This window comes from Caenorhabditis remanei, chromosome V (assembly GCF_010183535.1).
Source record: "Caenorhabditis remanei strain PX506 chromosome V, whole genome shotgun sequence".
NCBI classification, from domain to species: Eukaryota; Metazoa; Nematoda; class Chromadorea; order Rhabditida; family Rhabditidae; genus Caenorhabditis; species Caenorhabditis remanei.
The window spans coordinates 13,285,632-13,305,885 of NC_071332.1; the positions used below are offsets into that span (position 1 = coordinate 13,285,632).

The 20,254-nt window shown below is 36.7% G+C and overlaps 7 protein-coding genes across 7 annotated transcripts; 6 read left to right on the top strand and 1 right to left on the bottom strand.

The window, feature by feature from the left end:
* Nucleotides 1-856: 856 nt before the first annotated feature.
* GCK72_019602 (uncharacterized protein) lies at nucleotides 857-2,133 on the top strand (the record flags this gene model as incomplete). Its single annotated transcript, XM_053733117.1, has 2 exons — nucleotides 857-1,183; nucleotides 1,930-2,133. 2 exons carry the CDS (start codon nucleotides 857-859, stop codon nucleotides 2,131-2,133), a joined length of 531 nt encoding a protein of 176 aa, XP_053582030.1.
* A 706-nt stretch (nucleotides 2,134-2,839) lies between these two features.
* GCK72_019603 (uncharacterized protein) lies at nucleotides 2,840-5,902 on the top strand (the record flags this gene model as incomplete). Its single annotated transcript, XM_003115200.2, has 5 exons — nucleotides 2,840-2,939; nucleotides 3,029-3,438; nucleotides 4,430-4,616; nucleotides 5,194-5,603; nucleotides 5,648-5,902. 5 exons carry the CDS (start codon nucleotides 2,840-2,842, stop codon nucleotides 5,900-5,902), a joined length of 1,362 nt encoding a protein of 453 aa, XP_003115248.2.
* A 489-nt stretch (nucleotides 5,903-6,391) lies between these two features.
* On the top strand, nucleotides 6,392-8,341 carry GCK72_019604 (uncharacterized protein; the record flags this gene model as incomplete). Its single annotated transcript, XM_003115645.2, has 7 exons — nucleotides 6,392-6,466; nucleotides 6,546-6,602; nucleotides 6,682-6,828; nucleotides 6,872-7,300; nucleotides 7,392-7,548; nucleotides 7,624-7,806; nucleotides 8,100-8,341. 7 exons carry the CDS (start codon nucleotides 6,392-6,394, stop codon nucleotides 8,339-8,341), a joined length of 1,290 nt encoding a protein of 429 aa, XP_003115693.2.
* Nucleotides 8,342-11,399: 3,058 nt separating this feature from the next.
* Nucleotides 11,400-13,211, top strand: GCK72_019605 (uncharacterized protein; the record flags this gene model as incomplete). Its single annotated transcript, XM_053733118.1, has 6 exons — nucleotides 11,400-11,460; nucleotides 11,519-11,590; nucleotides 11,719-12,056; nucleotides 12,117-12,313; nucleotides 12,358-12,484; nucleotides 13,032-13,211. The coding sequence occupies 6 exons, from the start codon at nucleotides 11,400-11,402 to the stop codon at nucleotides 13,209-13,211; spliced, it is 975 nt and encodes a 324-aa protein (XP_053582031.1).
* An 871-nt stretch (nucleotides 13,212-14,082) lies between these two features.
* On the top strand, nucleotides 14,083-14,830 carry GCK72_019606 (uncharacterized protein; the record flags this gene model as incomplete). The annotated part of the gene is made up of 4 exons (XM_003115658.2): nucleotides 14,083-14,133; nucleotides 14,187-14,465; nucleotides 14,510-14,700; nucleotides 14,752-14,830. The coding sequence occupies 4 exons, from the start codon at nucleotides 14,083-14,085 to the stop codon at nucleotides 14,828-14,830; spliced, it is 600 nt and encodes a 199-aa protein (XP_003115706.2).
* Nucleotides 14,831-17,671: 2,841 nt separating this feature from the next.
* On the top strand, nucleotides 17,672-17,947 carry GCK72_019607 (uncharacterized protein; the record flags this gene model as incomplete). The annotated part of the gene is made up of 1 exon (XM_003115829.2): nucleotides 17,672-17,947. The coding sequence occupies one exon, from the start codon at nucleotides 17,672-17,674 to the stop codon at nucleotides 17,945-17,947; it is 276 nt and encodes a 91-aa protein (XP_003115877.1).
* A 651-nt stretch (nucleotides 17,948-18,598) lies between these two features.
* On the bottom strand, nucleotides 18,599-19,735 carry GCK72_019608 (uncharacterized protein; the record flags this gene model as incomplete). Its single annotated transcript, XM_003115313.2, has 4 exons — nucleotides 18,599-19,119; nucleotides 19,171-19,325; nucleotides 19,371-19,516; nucleotides 19,568-19,735. 4 exons carry the CDS (start codon nucleotides 19,733-19,735, stop codon nucleotides 18,599-18,601), a joined length of 990 nt encoding a protein of 329 aa, XP_003115361.2.
* Between the last annotated feature and the right edge of the window lie 519 nt (nucleotides 19,736-20,254).

Here is a 20,254-nt window from a genome sequence, read left to right on the forward strand (position 1 = left end):
TTCGAGTCTCCTGTACAATACAGATTATTTACTTGAAACCGGTATACAACAAGCAAGCTCTCCAATTATAATAATATCTGAAAGCTCTTTTGCACACTATCTAATTAAAGGATCAGAATCGAGCAGATGGCGAAGGACTGAACAAAAAGCATCCGCCCTGATCTATCTGTCTCCTAATTACTGCCACAAGCACCATCATTTCTTTTCATATTACTGTTTTATTTCGAATATCTATTTTTTTCAATTGAAATGAGCTCTATTGAAAATTCAGAAGACATTGTGAAAAGGCAAGTGTTTTTAAGAGAGCAACCAGTATCAATTGAAATTTGAAACTTTTTAGAACTGCAACATTCTCTGATTTGCCAATTGAAACACTGACCAAAGTCATTGGAGAGTTGAATCTATTCAATAGGTACATTAGGTTTTGGGTGACTCAAACAATTTCCGATTTAACATTGGAAAAATTTATTGGTTCATAAACATTACTGAATGATTTCAGTTGTTTGTTATAAATTGAAGTTTGTTCAGATTGTCTATCCGAAAAGTGTCATCATGTCTACGATCTAACGTTGATCATGAAACGTCTCGTTGCCACTTCATTGGAATAGAGTTCTTTAAAAGTTCTCTAGAATTGCGTATTAATAACTGCAAGTTTCAATACGTGAAGGCTGGAAACAAGTGCAAGATATTTCATTTACAAAATCGGAAATGTATCCGAACTTTAACTGGGAAACCGATCAATATTGTGGCGAATGACTTACGATCAATCATCATCCAACCGAAACTTATTTTTGAACAATTTTATTTCGATTGTGGCCGTGAGAGCATCATTGATGAACATCTGATGTTTCGAATAATGGACAGTTTTCCGGAATTCAAAATTCATGCCGAACGTTTGGTGCTTCTCGTCCGTGATTTAGATACATCAGTAGACGTTGTTTCTCGATTCGAATCAGGAACTCTTCATTCTCTTTATCTTCGGAGCGGATCGGAATACATTGCACAGTCTACGAAATTAATTGAGCATTTATCTAATACGGATCAATGGAAATTGGCTACATACATCAATCTTATTGCGTTTCAACCTATTCGTGCAGCTGACTTAAAATGGTTTTATCATCTCAAAGTATTTCTAGTCAATTTGGCTTCGCTCAGTGGAAAAGAGATTCAAGGCCTATTTGATGTGAGTTGGGAGCAACCTAGAAGATGTTTTCAAAAGTTCTGGTTGCTTTTATACACAGCACTGACAAGGGAATGTTCTCAAGTGTTTCTTCAAGATTTCAAAGTTATTTTGGAATAATGACGCTCTAACAAGTGTGACTATTTTAACATATCAGCGACGCACTCAAGAATGTTTTATATCAAAAAATAACTTTTGTGCTTCTGACCGAAAGATTGATCGGCTTATTGCAGGTAGTCGTAACTTGGTGCAATTCGAAGATGTTTATCTATATTTCTAGCCATCAAATAAATTTAGGCAATTTTCTGGTTGTATTCACGGATGCATATTCACCCTCTCTCTTTTCGATATGGCTTTTTGAATTCAGTCATAGAACATTTGATTTAAATCATTAAAAATTGGTTTAATTCCCAAAAAGGGATCTAATTTGTTCAAAAACAACTAGTTACAGAGTTACTACGAAGTCTTCTGAATTCAAGGTGACGTTTTGGAATGAAAATTATATCGCTCGAAAACTGACGTTTTTTCTGATTCTGGTGGTGAACTTCCAGTGTTTAGGCGTGTATGTAGATTCCTTATTTTTGTCGAATGTTTTCAATTCCTCAATGTGCCGGACACGCGTGTTTTCTCCATTTCGGACGAAAAATGTGGCTCGGTGTCAGGATTCAAAGGGGAACTTGTTCAACTTTTCCCCAAATTGTATTTTGGCGATTTTCTTTCATATATTATAGTTGAAAACATGTTTTCAGGTGGTCTCAAAGAATTCCTTTTCTGAAACCTGCACTTTGAAAATGAGCAGTCAGACGTCCCATCATGAATTGTTGAAGTATTTGCCACCCGATGAGAACGTTTCCGAGTATTACTATCAGTATCCTTCCTCCAATCCGCAAGAATGCATCGAATTACATTTTATCAAGAAGGAGATTTTTATAAGAAGAATGCCAAGATCTTGATTTTTGTTGTAATTTGAAAAATAAAATGTTTCTTTCAGAAAATTAAATTAAAATAAATCACATTATTTCCTTCTTCCAATGAATTTGTGGAAGGATTGTTGAAGAGCTGGACTATCAACGATGGTATGACAGAATTTTTTCAAAAAAATGTGACACCACGAATCTTTTTCCCATATCTTGTGACCAGTCATTTTGGTTTATTATTTTTCTTCATAGAGGGAAATGCCCGGAAATCAAAAAGACAAGAAGAAATTATTTCACCTGTTCATTCTTTTATTTTTCTTTTACTATCAAGTTAATCCCTTATTCAATCTATCGCATTTCTCATTTATCGTTCATCCTTTTTGGAACATCACAACTATCATAGTTTTGTTATGGTTAATTTATTTGCGTGTCAAGAGATTTGTTACTGATATGAATCGAACATTGATATCTCTTCATTCTTGTTTTCACCTTTTCCAGAAATTAAAGTTGAATAGAAATGTGTCAAAATGTGAACTTCTTTCATTTCCTGGATACACCACAATTTCTCTCAACAACAATGTACATAATCTGTCTAATTAGTCTACCAATCCACGTCATTGGTGCAATTTGTATCATTTTCAAGACTCCCAACCAGATGAAATCAATGAAATGGCCAATGCTCAACCTACACTTATGGAGTGCTTTATTAGATTTCTCTTTCAGTTTTTTTATTGTTCCATTCATGTATCAACCTGTGTTGGCTGGATATTCTCTTGGAATACTCAATGAAATTGGGGTTCCTGCAAAGGATATGTATTATTTAGCTGTTGTGCAAATCGCAGGTGAGAAGAGTTTTATTTCAGAAGTTTGGTCATTCCTTGATTAGACGGAAATTGTTTGAATGATCACTTAAAACTGTGTGCCCTTCCAGGAGTAATAGTCTCCGTCGCGTATTTATTCGAGACCCGGTTCTTCATACTCTATGCCCAGGAGACCTTCTGGAAGTATCTTCGTCGTCCATGGATCCTTATCAATTATATTATTGCATTCACTTATATGATACCCACATATTTAGCAGTTCCAGATCAGAAAACAGGAAAAGAATATCAATTTGGAAGGTATCCATGCCTACCAAATGAAGTTTATGAGGATAAAGTGTTTCTATTGTCCACGTGGAGTTCAGGAGTTGCTTATAACATGTGTGTAAATACTGCAGGACAGCAGACTTTACTCTTTGTTGGTTTGATATTTTGGAATATGAAAAAGTCAATGGGGGAAGCGAAATGGTCGAAAAGGACAATGAGTATGCATCGGATGTTTTTCAAAACATTAACTTTACAGGTGAGTTCTAATTTGGAGTCTTCGATAATCGAGACCAGTCTAGGTCACTATTCCTTTGATTACTGTCATGGGACCTCTCATTATGAACATATTCCTAATTTATAACTCATATTACAACCAAGGAGCCAACAATATCTCAATCTGTCTGATGGCTACTCATGGACTGGTTTCTTCGCTGGCAATGATCTACCTTCACAAATCTTATTGGGTCTTCATTCTTCAAATTTTATTTCCGAAATGGTTTACTGTAGAGGAACGGAAAATATTTACACTGGTTAATATGCATAATGAATTTACGTAATTGGCATGAAAATTAGCACATAGCACATGATCAAATATGTAAAGTTCTCCTTTCATTGTTGTTCGGAGCAAAGATAAAACTATTAAATGTTTTAAAGGTGTTGACTTATTTTGTGATTATTCAATGATCATTTTGCAGAATATATTTCGAAAGAACTGAACACAAAAATAATATAATCTCATTAATTATTAATCAGAAGCCACCCTTCCCTCAATCTTTCATCATCCATGTATCACCTGTCACCTTTTCAATCAACTCGTGCCTAGACTAACTGATTCTATTCGCCTTCTTTTATTTCATTTCTGACCCTCTCTTCTCAAAATATTCGGAAATGAGTCAGAATGTGAGTCAATCTAGGCGTCGTGTAGATTCGTACAAATGTCAAAATGTTTCAGATGCCTAGTCTTTTCATCTAATTAGGAAAATAAGTGTTTGGAATTGTCATAAGGTTTCTGAGGTAATGAAACTCTTTTTGCATCTGAACAAAAAACTTCAATTAGCTTTTATTTTTCATAATTTTCATCCTCTTTTAGATTTCAAAATAATACTGAAATGTGTCAAAATGTGAGCTTCTTTCATTTCCTGGATACACCACAGTTTCTCTCCATAACAATGTGCATTATCTGCCTAATTGGTCTACCAATCCACGTCATTGGTGCAATTTGTATAATTTTCAAGACTCCAAGTCAGATGAATTCAATGAAATGGCCAATGCTCAACCTACATTTATGGAGTGCTTCGTTAGATTTCTCCTTCGGTGTTTTGATTGTTCCATTCATGTATCAACCTGTGTTGGCTGGATATTCTCTTGGAATACTCAATGAATTCGGAGTACCAATGAAGGACATGTTCTATTTGGCTGTGGTTCAGATAGGTGGTGAGTTTTTCCATTCGAAAAACGCTATGTTCTTAGAATTTTCTGATAATAATACAACAGCTAACCTTGATATATTCTGACGTCCATTTCTCCAGATGACTTTTTTTTTCTGGAAAATTCAGGCTTTTAAAGAACCGCTTGTTCTGTTAATGTTAACTGACCCCAAAGATCTGATTTTTGTCAGGCCTAAGTCAGAATTCATTACCGAGATGTTGTGATATTGAAGTCAGAATTTAGAATTCAGAATCCAAAGGCCAAATACTAAAACTCAGATGTCAAATATTCTCAAGTTAATAAGATTCACCTGCTCACTCTTTTCAAAAACTATTTTCCCAGAATTCAAGTTCAAAGATAGCATTTCGGTCAAAGTTGAATAAAAGAAGCATTTTTAATAATATTGACGAAATTCAATTTACTTTCAAAATGAGTCACCGTTAGTTCCGGGAGGTGTTACTCAACCTCGTAGTATTTCGTAGTGAAGGAAGTAAATAAGAGAAATTTGGATGTATATTTAAATGAGACATTCAACAAAAAGTTAGTTCCTGGACTGTGTCAATGGAAAGAAAACTAATTGCAGGTGTGATGGTAGCTGTCACGATCCTTTTCGAGACTCGTTTCTTTATACTGTATGCCCGTGAAACCTTCTGGAAACATCTCCGTCGTCCATGGCTTGTACTGAACTACCTTATCTGCTTAGTGTACTTTGTACCCACATATTTAGCAGTTCCTGATCAAAAAACCGGAAAAGAATATCAATTTGGTCGATACCCATGCCTACCAAATGAAGTATATGAAGATAAAGTGTTCCTTCTCACTACGTGGAGTACTGGAGTTGGTTATAACTCATTATTGAATACAACTCCTCAGCAGACACTTATATTTATTTTATTGATTTATTGGAACATGAAAAAGTCGATGAGTGGACTGAAAATGTCAAAGAAAACTGTTGATTTGCATAGAAGATTCATGAGATCGTTAGTTTTACAGGTAGGAATTCTCACCCAATCTGATAAACCTTTCTATTGTTTCAGGTTACAATACCGGTTGTTACCGTAATCCTACCTCAAATCTATAACACCATTGCCACGTACAACTCATATTATAATCAAGGACTGAATAATATATCGATATGTATTATGACAACACACGGCTTAGTATCATCTATTTCTATGATTTATCTGCACAAATCATATTGGGAAGCAATACATTATTCCTTCTGTCCTCAAAAATTTCTGGTTGATGATACGGCGATTTTCACAAAATCTATTCAAATGAAGCATTTTTGAGTAAAAGAATTATTATCACATCGCAATTAAAACAGTTAAGACGGGATTAGTCGAGGAAAAAATCCACCGAAACTCTATTCATAAGTAGAGAACAAAATTCGATCAAAAAGCAATCGGGAAGAATAAAAAATAGAACTGACTACGGTATACAACTTTCTCTGTGCACTTTGTCGTCAAATGCAACGCATTGTACGCATACCGCCTATAATTTTTTCAGATTTTTTCAATGATTTTTCTCGATTTCTCTTCATTTTCAAAGTGTTTTCAGAGTGAATTCGTAGCATTTTTGTGATGGTCAGCAAATATGTAATGACTAAAATGTTCTTTTCAGTTTTTTAAAAGCATTTTCATTAGGTTTTGAGCTATATTTCCTTCATTTTCAATACGTTCATTTCCATTCAACCGAATGTTCTATTAAAACCATTACCTTCTTCTTGAACTTCACAATTGTTCATATTAAACACCCAACATTTGCTGTTTTCAGGTAAGATGAGATCGTCGCTTGTGTCGAAGAGTGCCGCTGCTCTCAAAGCCAATAGTCAAACGGCTCCAATTAAAGAGAAGGTAAGAAATTTTAAGAATATGTAATGGGTTCCTTTTCTCTGGTTTCCGCTTCATAAACTCACTGCATTTTCATTTACAGCTTAAAAACGGACTTACCGTCGTCGCACAAGACAACAATGGAGCTGTCAGTCAGTTGGTAGGCCAATACTGAAATAACTGGTGTTTGAGAACCAGTTTTGTTCATAAATATTACTGATCATTCAATAATTTTTCAGATTTTGGCATTCCGTGCAGGAGCCCGTTATCAATCGGTCACCCAACAAGGGCTCGTCCATCATATTCGGAATTTTGTCGGACGAGATGCTCAGTCTTACCCAGGACTTCAACTGGTCTGGTCATCCGCAGCATCGGGAGCTCAAATGGTACAGAAAACATTATTTGCGAATATTATCAAGTTATTTCCAGAATTCATTTGCTTCTCGTGATATTTTCGGAGTCCAAATCAGTGTTGCCCGTGATGACGCAGCCTATGCTCTCTCAATTCTTGGACATGTTGCATCGAAACCAGCCTTCAAGCCATGGGAAACTGAGGATGTTCTCCCAACGATTCGTGCAGATCTCTCTCAAAAAACACCATATTCTCGTGTGTTCGAAGATCTTCATCGCGCCGCTTTCCGTAATGATTCACTCTCATACTCGCTTCTTTCTTCGAAAAATCAAATTGGAGCATTCAAAAGTGACGAAATGTCGAAGTTCGCTGCCAAGCATTTTGTGAGCGGAAATGGAGTTCTTGTTGGAATCAATGTTGATCACAACATTCTTAAAAACTATGCAGAAGAGTCTGGAACAATTTCCGAGGGATCAATAGTTATGAATCATATGGCACCATTTAGAGTAGGTGTTGTATTGTAATTACCTAGATCTCATTTTAAGTTTCTGAAATCGTCACTGAATACGTTCTTGAAAAAATCTTGTTTTTTTGCAGGGTGGCGATTATCGTCGGTTCGCTCGCGGAGACAATGTGCACATCGTGATTGCTGGCGCAGGTGCCCCAATCAATGACGTCAAACAACGAGCCGTTCAATCAGTCTTCCTCGCTCATGTCGGACGAAGCTCTCCACTTAAATTCGCCACTCTCCCAGGTAAACTTCAGAAGTCAATCGAAAGGATGAAATTTTGTTGTGCTTTCCCTTTTCGCCTGAAACCATAACTTTCAGGAACGCAATCAGGATTGGGGCTTGCAAATCTCCCAGGAGGAGTCACCGGAAGCTCGTTCCAAGCTGCTTATGATGGAAGTGGACTTGCTGGCGTATACCTCATCTCCCCTGCTGCTAACTCCGATGCAGCTGTACGTGCTGCAGTTGGGGCATTGAGAAAGCCAAAAGTTCAAGACATCGAAGGTACTTATTTTCATGAATTTGAAAGGCGCAGTCGAATTTTGTGATACAAGGCTATAAAAGCGCTGAGGATCATACAACACACTCAAATATCACACAGAATTAGAATTTATATGGTGATGAGTGGCCATAAAAGCGCCTCAAAAGTGTCATCAGCCGTTATATATCAGAACACCACGAGAATATGCTGAAACTCATTACAAAACTACATAAAAATCAGTTTTGTTCTGGAACTTAGTTTTTCCAATAACTCAAATTCGGTGTTGGGTCACTTTACTTAACGTGTTTCTTTGCAGGATGCAAACGTCGTGCAATCGCTGAAATCCTCTTCTCATCTGAAAATTCGGTTCTTTCGGCTTATGAGCATGCAACAAATGCTCTCTACAAGGGACCAGATTCATCGAATGATCTCATTTCGGAAATTCAGAAAGTCGATGTGAAAGATGTGGAAAAATTCGCCGACGGTGCATTCCAACGTCTCGCCATTTCCGCATATGGAAACTATTTCAGAATTCCATATTCGGATGAGATTCACTAAATATTCAGTATTTTTGTCACGGGTTTCTGATGGGTTTACGTAAATTTCTTCAATGTTTCCTCTAATAAAATCGAAGTAGAATGAGCTGAAATCTGAGCCATGTGTTTGGCCATTTTTCTTCAATTTTGTCGTGTTTCCTTCCATTTCCCCCTTTAATGATTTGAAAGTACTCGAGAACGCAATTTTTGACAGAGTTTTCGAAGTGTCTTTCTCGGTGTACTCTCGTAAGCCTCAAACAGAAATCTCCTCAAAATTGTTTTCTCTGAGAATCTTGATGTTTTTAAAATTTCTCCCTAGCTTTTATACCAGTTTCTTTTTCAATAAATTGCTCCCGTTTTTTATTTTTTCTCGATAGGATTGTGAATTATTTATTTGGCGAAGGGAAAGCCTTTTGTACGGCAACCTGGAATGAGATTCAACGGAAGGTAAAACAGAAAGAGAGGGGTAGGATAGTTATGGGCCTATTGACAAGGTAGCAAAAAAGAAAAGCAACAACCATTTTTGAATACACAGTACCCTGCACGAGGAATGCGTAAACTATTTTCAGTGAAGTTAGCCGTGGTGCGCGTTTGCATCATACGGAAATTTTACAACTGAGAGACAAAAAACGTCGCCGTTTGCAGCGTTTTACTCAAAATTAGGCGATTTTTGCAAGATTTGCACACCATCAGATTGTAGAGACAGTCTTTCTCTACGAAAATTGATAACATTTATCGCCGACCATTGCGTATTTAGTGAGATCAGCTCGTTTTCCTGAAGGTACCTTTTTCGAAACGACAAAAACTAGTTTTCTGAAGTGAAATTTCAGATTTTCCGTTGAAAAACTATTTTTCAAGCATGATTATCAAGATATATAATGGAAAAAATGAGATATTTTCTTCAAAACTCGAGAAATCGGTCAAAAAAGGTGAAAAAAATTTTTTGGCAAAAATGAGTTTTTTTGTTCATATTGATGTATTCTAAGTTTCTGATATGTCCCTGAGTCGAAAAAAGTCACAAACTTTTCAAATTCTCAAAATGAGTGGGCGTTCTTGAAAACTAGGCGAGAGATAACGCGAAAGTGAGAGACGCAGACACGCACGCCAAATGCGCCTTCATTTCCACAGGAACAGGTTTTAGTGTTGCGCATTCCTCGTGCAGGGTACTGTGTGAATATAAATACGAAAAATAGTTTTTAGCTTCTTTTACTACCCTGTGAATAACTCCATCACTAATTGCTGTTAAAGACAAAAAGTCTTGAAACATTTGTAAAGAACGATTTTTGTATAGACTTCAATCTTCGAACTTGGGCTTTTGCAACCGGAGAGAAAATGCATTATTCGTATTGCAACAGTTGTGATTTGGATGATAACAGGTAATAAGACGAATGGTAGCAACACGTGAATAAATGTCAACTCCACCCATTTCAACAGAGTAATATTTGTCAGGAATTGCAACAGTACTGAAATTAAACTTTTTGGACGGTAAAACTGGAACTCCGTCGCCATGACGATTACGGTATTTTCTAGTTGCATTGTAAGAGTTATCACATGATAATAGTACACCCGTAAAGGATTCGTCAATTTGGGTTTCAGTAAGGCAATCGGAATCAATGTAGTAGAAAGAGGATCGAAAATTGAGTTTATGTAATTTGTTCTTGATAAAGAAGCAATTGGCATAAGTAGCTTATTGTGAATGGTGGGAAGAGTTTGTTGTTTTCATTGCTCGATGCCATAGCTTTTGTCCCTCCTTGTAAACGATTTTCACTCATTCCAAGTTCCGTACCTTATAGATTCACGCCTCTTTCTGTTTGTTTTTCTTGATTGCATCTTTAAAAGGATCCCGATATTTCAATAATTCCGGTTTGGACAAGTGTGGTTTGATAGAAGAGTCCTTGCAAAATGCAGTCCGTGTCTTCCACACTTTCGAAAGATCTCAACATTTTTCCGACACGGGGACTTCAAGGCGGCAATTTCCAGATAGCTCAGTACAAAGTTCCAAATTTCTTTCCGAGTTCTCAGGTAATTCTTCAAGATAACTGAATTTTTACGCTCATCTCCTTTAAGCGCGTACTCATTGGCACGCAATATAGAAATTTTGGTCGATGAAGATTTCAGTGATTCGGTCACAATGTCCGCAAATGTTTTCTTATCATGAGAAATATAATTAGATGTTGTAACTTGAAAGTTATCTATGCGAGATTCCAACATTTTCAACAAGAATTTTGTTTTGCGAAATGAGTGTGAGATTTTGGTTACGAATAGAATCGATAGTATTGGACATAGATATGATCAAATTCTTCAGTTCCAAGACAGACATAACATTCGTATCATTTATTGATAAATTGGCAAGACGGCTCTGTTATAGTAGATTTTCTAGGCCCACCGAAAAGGAAGTTTTGATTCATAGTATTATCAGTATTCGTATTCAATGTATCCACAGAATTAGGTATAATCACATGATCGTCCATGATAATAGATGAAGAATCAATAATATTCTACAGTGAATAGGATAGTAGGGGTCAGTAAGACAGAGGATGGGAAGCGGCTCTCGTATTACACACAACGTCCGATTCTGTTTTTTGTATGATTTAAAATAGGTTACCTCTCTTTTTCCAGTTTTATCTCTACATGAATAGCAATTTTTGTGTCAATTCTCAGAGAGGTTGAAAGAACTCAAAGTGAATTAACTTTATAAATTAAAGAAAAAAATCACTCGATTTCGGTCCCATCAAACTCGATGCTGCATGAACACTTTCAGAAGCAGGCGAGATTCTAATCTTAGTGTTCCTTCGGGATCTTCTCTCCCGATCGTTTTTAACGTTTCTCAAAGATTGCATGATGCAATCTTCGAAAGACGAGAGAAAAAAGAAAGTTCCAGATATTCCTCTTTTCCAACAAAAGTCACCGCCTCTAAGTAATTGCATAATGGCTAAACGTTCTGAAATCTGGAATCTCCAATCACCCCACATCAAAGTCAATGAGTACGTTCAAACCACAGTATTTAAAGAGAACAAAGGAGAAGGCTTCGTATTCCGGAAATCGCGGCTTGTATTGGTTTTCAAATAGACACCTCTAGAATGCATATTCTCAAATGTATGCTGTTTCTGTTCTCGATAGCTTCTAGTGCTTTGTTGATTTGTGAGTTTCACAAAAGCAATCATATGGAATACTAGGATTCTGAAACTTTCTCTTTCAGATTTTCAAGTTTTTACCTCTGTCAGTTTCAGCGATGATGATCGAGAATGTATAAGAAATGAGTGGCAGAAAAGTGAGTAATCGCATCATGTACATTTTATTCCGGTGGTTTTACTATAATTTTCTAAATAAACTCGTAATTTTCACAAAATCAAGCTTAGGAAACTCGGACAATATTTAGAGCTTTGGTCTCATTTTCAGGTTCTCTAATCGACGGAACTCAAGACTTCGGAGCCGATTTCCGTATTTCTTTTGCTGATACTCATCACTTGTTCAAATGGATTCATCTGCCAGTTTTACCTGTTCCTGGACCTGAAATTCTGATTATTGTCACATCGAGACCTGATAATTTATCGAGAAGAAATATTCTGAGAAACAGTTGGAAAGACTTGGATAAACGAATGAAATACTTGTTTTTCATTGGTTTAGGAGGAGAAATTGATCAGAAAACCAATGCAATTGTGAAAAAAGAAGCCGAATTATATGAGGATATTGTGATTACAGATATGGATGATAACTACTTGGGATTATCGTATAAGGTTGGTTATTATTCACACATTCTTCTACTAGAGGGTCAACACTCAGAATCGAATTTCCAGACGCTCTCCCTCCTTCTCTTCTCTTTTTCCAAGTCCCCTTCCTCCCAACTAATAGGGAAAATTGATGAAGACATCATGTTTTTTCCCGATCAATTGATTGAACTGATAGATAATGGATTCATTGATATGAAGGGTTCTAATATGTATGGCTACATAGTAGAAGCGGGGGCACCTGTCCTATCGGAATGTGCAGTTCTGTAAGTCAGTCTGTGTGTCCAGATGTCCACGAGTATGATTCCAGAAAAGCTCCTCGAACTTCGTATAGTTGTCCAAAGTATCCAGAATACTTGGCTGGACCATTTTATTTGGTCACAAGCGTGGCAGCTCAGAATGTCCTGAAGGCGTCGAAACATAGAAGATTTCTGATTGTGAGTAGACTTTCGAGTATCAAAAGATGAATTTTGCAAAATGCTTTTTAGCGGATATGTTTTCTAAAAGGTTTCTAGTTTGGCCGGTGAGATTACCGTTTCTCACAGCAGGTGTAATATTTTCAAAAGTATGAAACATCAAGTACAAATTACTACTTTTTCAAAAAGTGTTGATTTCTTGAACAGGTGTCCTAGGAGCCTACACTTAAGTTCTCTGTAGATGCGGGGGTGGTGTATGTGTATCCAGATGTTCTCCAATGATCATGACCAAAACGATGTTGCATAACGAATTATCTAGCTAATTCAATCTCCAATTCACTTTTTGAAAGTCACTAGATCTAGATAAGTTGTTGGTGGCCATTGCGCAATGTGTTCTTCTTGTATGGTTTCAAGGAATTGATGGCTGTGTGAACAGTCGTAAAGAATAAACCAAAAAGGTTCATCGTTTTGAAACTTTGAGTATAAAGTATTCCATTTTGACCCGGCGTCTCACAAAACCGACCCCTCGATATCTAGACTGACACCCAGTAACCTCTATAGTTTTCAGTCGGAAGACGTCCTTGTCACAGGTCTCCTCGCTTCTGATGTCGGTGTCAGGAGAACTCAACTTCCGAACCTTCACATGTTCCCTGACGTGGCTCATGGTCCTGTTTTGGCATGGCATACTAAGTTGGATGGTAGTAAATACTTGGAGAAATATGAGCAAATTCTGAGAAAACAACGATGATCGTGAACAGTCTGCTTGTTTTTCGTTCATGTTTTTATAATTTCTTGTTATTAGTTTCAAAGTTTTTTATTATCCCCCTGGAAATAAAATCGTACATTGTCTGTCCGATTCTAGGCATCAACAAAAGAGGGTGGGCTCTCAACTGCTTCTGATCTCTCATCTAAACAGAAATAGGCAGAAAATGATGTTTTACCGGGTGCAATTTCAATAGAAACTCCAGGTGCAATTTCGATAGAAAAGTTGATATTCTATCTTCAGTATACACTGAAACCAGTATTTTATGTTCAGCCTCACTTTTCTTCATTTCTGATAAATGCTCTTCGAAATCTTCCACACTTGGCATATTATCATCGGGTGTATTGGCTGTTTTACTAACCTCCTCCTCTGCTACGTGGCGCTTTTCAAAACTCCGCCGACTACAAGATCATATGCGACATTGATTATCAATTTCGCTGTGACAGATTTCGCAGAATGCTTTTTGGACCTTTTTATCATGTTGAGGTGGAGTGATCGGCTAGTTTGATGTTTAATTAGAACATTTTCCAGATTCGTAATAACTCCATTCAATGTGACCCTCATTTATGTCTACCATGGACTGTGCCAATACACGGGGCCACTTTCTTGTAAAATCGGGTAAGTTTTGTTAATAAATGACAGTCTAGAAATACAATTTAAAAGATTGACATTCCGAGGAAAGTGCATTTCTCAAAAATCAAAATAAAAAATTATGGTAATTGCATAAGCTCAAGACGCGCTTCTTAATTTCAGAATCTCCTTGTTCTACCATTGTTTCCCTCACACAACATGGTCCCTTCTGTTGTCTTTCTCATATCGATACTATCTTCTCCACCGTTCTCCATTGTCTCGGAAGATGCTGTTGTTGATTATTTTCATCATTTACACACCCTCGCTTTTCCAGGCGGTAGTTTTGATTCCTGAATTGAGTTTTTCAGTATCTTGAGTATGTTTTTTCAGATTATCTACTGGCCCACTGTCGTTGGTCGTGAGGAAATCCTCCCACTTGCCAATAAGTTTTTCCCAGAATACAATTTATCCCAGGAGAAAGGAACTCTTGGCGGCATCACGACTATCAACGAGTTTGCATCCATTTATGTCATAATTCACATGGCAGTTCCAATATTTCCAATTTATGTCTGTATGTTTGTATTAAGATATAAAATAGTGCAAAAGTTGATGGAGAAGGCAGAAATGTTGTCGAATGACGCGAAAGCTAGTCACAATCAGATTTTAAAGGTACCATTTTTCCATAATTTCAGTTCTGACTAATTTCCTTTCAGTGTCTAATAATCCAAGCATTCATTCCATCTCTTCTAATGATCGGAGTCGTCTGTTATATCGTATCTCAACTCGGTTTAGTCACTCATCCATTCATTGAATACCTTATTTTTGCTTCAATTTGCACAATGCCAATGTTATCTCCATTCACTTATTTGGTCTTCATTCGCCCATATCGGACATTTTGTATGAAGTGAGGCATAGTTTCAGAGGGTTCTGTATCAGATCTAAAACAATTTTCCAGACTTTTTCACCTGCAACGAAGAACATTGAACTCTGATTCAAGTGCATATTACTCAACTGCGAGATCTGTTGGAATTTAATGTTAATTAAACTAATTTTTTGTAAGACTGCCATAAGCACTATTTTGAGATGAATACATTCTTTCGATTAGACTTTAGTGATTCTGATGAATGGCTTATTTTTCTTTTCAGAACTAAAAGTATAATCATTTTCGCGGAGGAATTGAATCAGAAACTCCTGGAACAATGATAGGTGCCAACGGAACTAACTGTCCTCCATTCGTTTCCAGAATATGTCTCCCAAGAGATTACTGTAGTTCTAGAGGTCGATTCCTCCAGTTGGATCAACTGCTTTTTTCCTAGAACTTCTTCTTCGATACATCTCATTTTTCACAAATAAATCGTGTGTCATCCCGGATTAGTGCCACGTCATTAAGCAGTCTGCTTCCTTTTCCCCTTTTCTACTCTTCATTCATATTGAAATGGATATGTATATCCTCATTTTACATTTGCTACTTTATTCCGTTTGATCAATTTCTGGCTCATAGTCTTTTTGTTTTCGATTTCTCAGGCCAAATGTGTGAACTGGCACCAAACATTATGCTCATTTATGGTTCTTCTTTACTAATAGCTTCGAGTCAAAAATGAGAAAACATGACATATGAAATGAATGAAATCTGATGCTTTTTCTATGTCACGTACTGAAAAGAGAAAGGAGAGGAGCAAGTACGTGTCAAAAAGTGACATAGCTTTACGTGCGAGGTTTCCTCAAATAGAAAAAATTGAACTTTCGGATGTTTTCCTTTAAGATTTTTTGGTTTCAGAGTTCCGCGTTCCCTTTCCAGTCGATCGGTTCGGCTTGACAGACTTACTTCCTGATTTTCATGTTCATTTCCTCTTCTTACTTTTCTCTAATTTGCTCTTTTCCTATAAATTCCTCTCCCCCTCTCTCTCTGAGAAATAGAAAACTGACACCTTACATTATCAAATCTCAGTCACCTCCTTCTCTTCTCTTACGTCTTCTGAATATGTAGTAACCAACATCATCTTCTTCTCTTCCTTCTTAATGTTTGAAGGCGTCGAATTTTTCGTTCCTCTTTTCCCTTTTACTACAACTTCTCTAGAACTCTCTCATACTCATTTACTATTTGTGGCTTCTTTCTATTGAATCCCTGGCAACCAAATCTCAGGTGCCAAAAGAATTTCTGGAGGTTTTAGAGAAAAAGAGTCTCATTTGTGTATTACGACGAAGAAATGTTCAGACAAGATTTTTAGTAAAAAACACAAAGGTATTCGAGTAAACGAACGGTGAATAAATTTAAAATTATTTGGAAAAAAAAAGATTTTGGATCTAGTTTCCGTTGGATTTACATAAAATTTAATTGAAAAAATTGCAGTGATTCCTCGTTTCGGTAGGTCAGAAGTGTGATTATAGTTCTAGGAAACACGGACCATAGACTATATTTTATTGTCTCACATTATTTGATCTTTTTTCAAGTTTTATTTGAAGTTCTTCCCCTTGAATCCCATCTAATTTTTACATGACAATCTCCTTTCTCACTCTCGCTATTCCACCTCCTCTCCAAATATCATTTCCAGAATTACCACTCCACACCATCGTCGTGTCCTTCCCCCAATTCCAACTATTCACTATTTTTCCCATTCCACAACCAAAATTCTGTCGCTACTTGGATTGGATTCAGAACAAATACAAGAACAGAAACACGACGGTGTCGAGGTACTAGAGCTTCTGATTTGGAAGAATGAAACATTTCTGAGATAACTATTAGGGTCTTGCCACGAAACTAGTTAGCCGGATGCTGTTGTGTCAGGAGTAATCTGAAAATCCTTTGCAGATTTTAATAGTGTTTATCAGTTTTTCTCTTTTTCTGATAAAACTCTTTATAAGGCGATATAAAAATTATACATGTAATCTGGAAAAATCTGATCTAGATGATCAGATTTTAGTAAGATTTCCCACATATTTTCCTACTCATTTTGCATTAAAATTTTATTCATTTTTCTATATTTTTGTGAGAAATTCACTTCTGCTCAGAGCTTGGAGCATTAGAAACCATTACTTTTTCCAAAATTTTCTACCAAACAGTATTCAGAAAAGCCCAAAAAGTGAGTTTTCAAAATTGCTAAATAGAATTCTCTACGAAAGGATGAACAACTCATAATATTCTATATTTTCAGATGCGTCCGCACGAGATGAATCAGTTTCTGATCTACTGTATTTTATTCCTGTTCGTTCTGCTCATTCTCTCGATTATTCTTCTTTTTGTCTCAAAGCCAATCTATAAATTCAAATGTAAATACTTTCCCGGTGAACAAGAATATGAAGTATTGGTTTGATGTTCATTCCGAAGTTTGTGACAAATAAATTTGTTTCTTTCACGAAATATATTGTTACTGTCTTTTTGTATTTAAGAATGATACATGTTTCGAATCATGAGGTACTGTAGTTTTCTTGAAATGTTTGTCAAACCCCGAGTTTCATTTAACTCATTAAAATCGATGGCCTTGAATTGGTTTCATATCTGTATTCCTCCCAGAGACTTATTCAATTTGTCATGGAATGCTCCCTTTAACGCCATCCTCACTGCAACGACACTCCGGTATTCCGCCTCCGCTTGTTGTTTAGCAGAAATCGAAGACGTTGATTTTTTGAATATGAATCCATTTATGATTGTTTCTCCGGGGATTTTCCTTCATTTGCATGTTCATTTTTTGTTAAAACGTTCAGAGGACTACTGAAAATTCCGTCGTCTACTGAGGTAGAACTGAAACATCCAAAGTTAGTTTTTCTGTATCAAATTCAGCTTGTTTGATGTATTGATTCTTGTTTTCTTGCTCTCCATTTTCAGCTTCTTTTACTATTGTTCCTTACTCTTCATCTCATTTTTATTGCAGACAAAAATGTCAACATCAACTTCGACCAACCCAAACACTCTCTTGCCACTGGAATTAATCGACAAGTGCATCGGTTCAAAGATCTGGGTGATCATGAAGAATGATAAGGAAATCGTTGGCACACTCACTGGATTCGATGATTACGTGAATATGGTATTGGAGGATGTCGTCGAATACGAGAATACAGCCGAAGGAAAGAGAATGACGAAATTGGATACTATTCTACTCAATGGAAATCATATCACAATGCTCGTACCGGGAGGAGAGGGACCAGAAATCTAATCAGATTGAATCAGTCCGTATTCGGTTGTATGTTCACAGATTTTGTTGCGTTTTCACGGATTCCCTCCTGAGGTTTACATTGAATCTCAATCAATTCTCTGTTTTCTCTAAAAATCCCTTGAATTCTTTCAAATTCTCCAATTTCCCATATGCTTCTACCCCGATTCTACCCCTATATGCTCTTGTTAATCGATTCGTTCCTTTTGGGGGTTTTTCCAAACTGAACGATTTCGGTTAATTGTGATCAAAACTCCTCAAAACTTCCCCATAATTTCTATAATATATTGTTTCCTTACTTTCTCGTATTTATTTTGTTGAATTTTGGCAATGTTTGCTGATAAAAATCACCTTTTCGTTTTCGGTAGCATCGATCATTTCATGCAAATCTGCCGACAACGGAAGTAAATTGGAAAATTCTCAAGTAATTTGGATATAAAAATTTATAATTAAAAACACATCAAATATGGCAAAATGCGAATAAGAGACGATGAATTTTGCTGAAAAAACCGAATATGAAGCTGCAAACACCAGAAACAAAAACCTGACAAGCGGCAATAAGCGAATACCGGAATACATATGGGAGATATTGGTGAAAAACCATCAAATATACAATAAAAATATGACTTTTGAAAATGAAAAACGAGTTTACTTCTACTCCGTTTCTTCTTTTTTCTTCTCGGCTTGTTGCATCAACTTTTCTCGCTTTCTTCTCACTTCTTCATTGAGATCTCTTGGAGTACTGCTCTCAGATGACGAGGTGTCGGATGGTGTCGGTTCACTGAGAATAGGAGTTTCCATCATTTCAGTAGCCTCAGATGACGTGGCGAGTTCCTGACCATTTGCAGCATCTGGAGCAGTATGAGCTTCCGAAACCTTTTCGAGACTCATTTCAATGGCTTTCTTGAGCATTGCATCTTCACTTTCTTCCGAATTTACAACTGATCCAGAATTTGTTTCCATTGACATTGCCATTGCAATAGCTAATTCTCGTTCTTCCGGTGAATCTCTAGAATCAGATGAGCCACCAAGTCGTCTCCCGACTGATTTCACAAATTTTTCCACCGGTCCAAGCTCTTTTTTCGGAGATGGTTTGAGTACAACCGGGCAGAGAGTGATAAATTGATCAGCTTCTGAAGCAGGGAGTTCTCCTTGAACAACGAAAGTCGAGTAACCTGGAGAGAAATTGATCGGTATTCGTCACTATATATTTTTTCTATTTTTACCTTCGGCAGACAGTTGGTGAAGATATTCATGGACATACGTATTGGTCAGAAGCCGTGGTCCCGTTTTCACTGAATTCAATTCAAACCATTGATTTCCGAATCTCCGAATGACGAACCAATGTTCACGGAGATTACAAATGTAGGCTCGGCCAATTCTGAAGTTTAAAAAGGTTTATTAATTTAAAAAAACCAAATCTCACATTGGATTCGCTTTATATTCTGCCATCGATGGATGTTCGATGTTAACCAGCTGAAGAGAGTACGCTTCGAGTGCTTTTTGGATTACTTGAATTGAGAAGAATCCACTGGCATTCATATTTTCACTTGGTCTTGCTGCAATTGCATTCTGGAAATTGATAAGTGAAAATCTTGATTAAATAACACAAAAATGACTTACTTCTCCGAGAAGGCTACGTTCCAGTAGATCCATTTGTGTAGCTACCATTGTCAAAGACTCGTAATTGAAAACGTGATCCTGGATTAGCATATTCAGTGCGTGCTGAGCACAAAGAGCTGCTTCTTGACGTTCGAAAATAATGGAGCGGATTGGATCATCACCCGACATCTTTCTGGAGAATGAGATATGCTGAAAAGAAGAATAAATTGAAATTTGCAAAAAACAACAAGCATCGGATAGAAAAGAGGAACGATTTTCACGAGTTTGCGCTCCTGAAAACAAATCCGATTTGACGAAATTAGATTAAAATAAAATTAATTTGATGACAACGACGCTCCGAAATTCCGCGTTGCATCTTCTTCGAAGTTTTCATGTGAATTCACATGTTTTCATCTGATTTTACTATCAAAAATGTAGAAAACAAGATGTTTTGGTATTGAAATAAGACAAAAAAAAACCTTTCACGTACCTTTTAATATAGAAAACTAGTTATTACGTGTTGGAAACTAGGAAAACTCAAAAACCGCGAAAACTGCAGTTTTAAACTGACTGTGAAAAAGTTTAACGTTAAAAGTTTCAATCGTGTTTGACTATTTTTCGGAGCGAGGGCCATCCTTTTTTGATAGTAGAAACTGTTCACTACGAGAAAAAGATGTTTTAGTTAATTCGGAGTTCCTTCCAACCAAA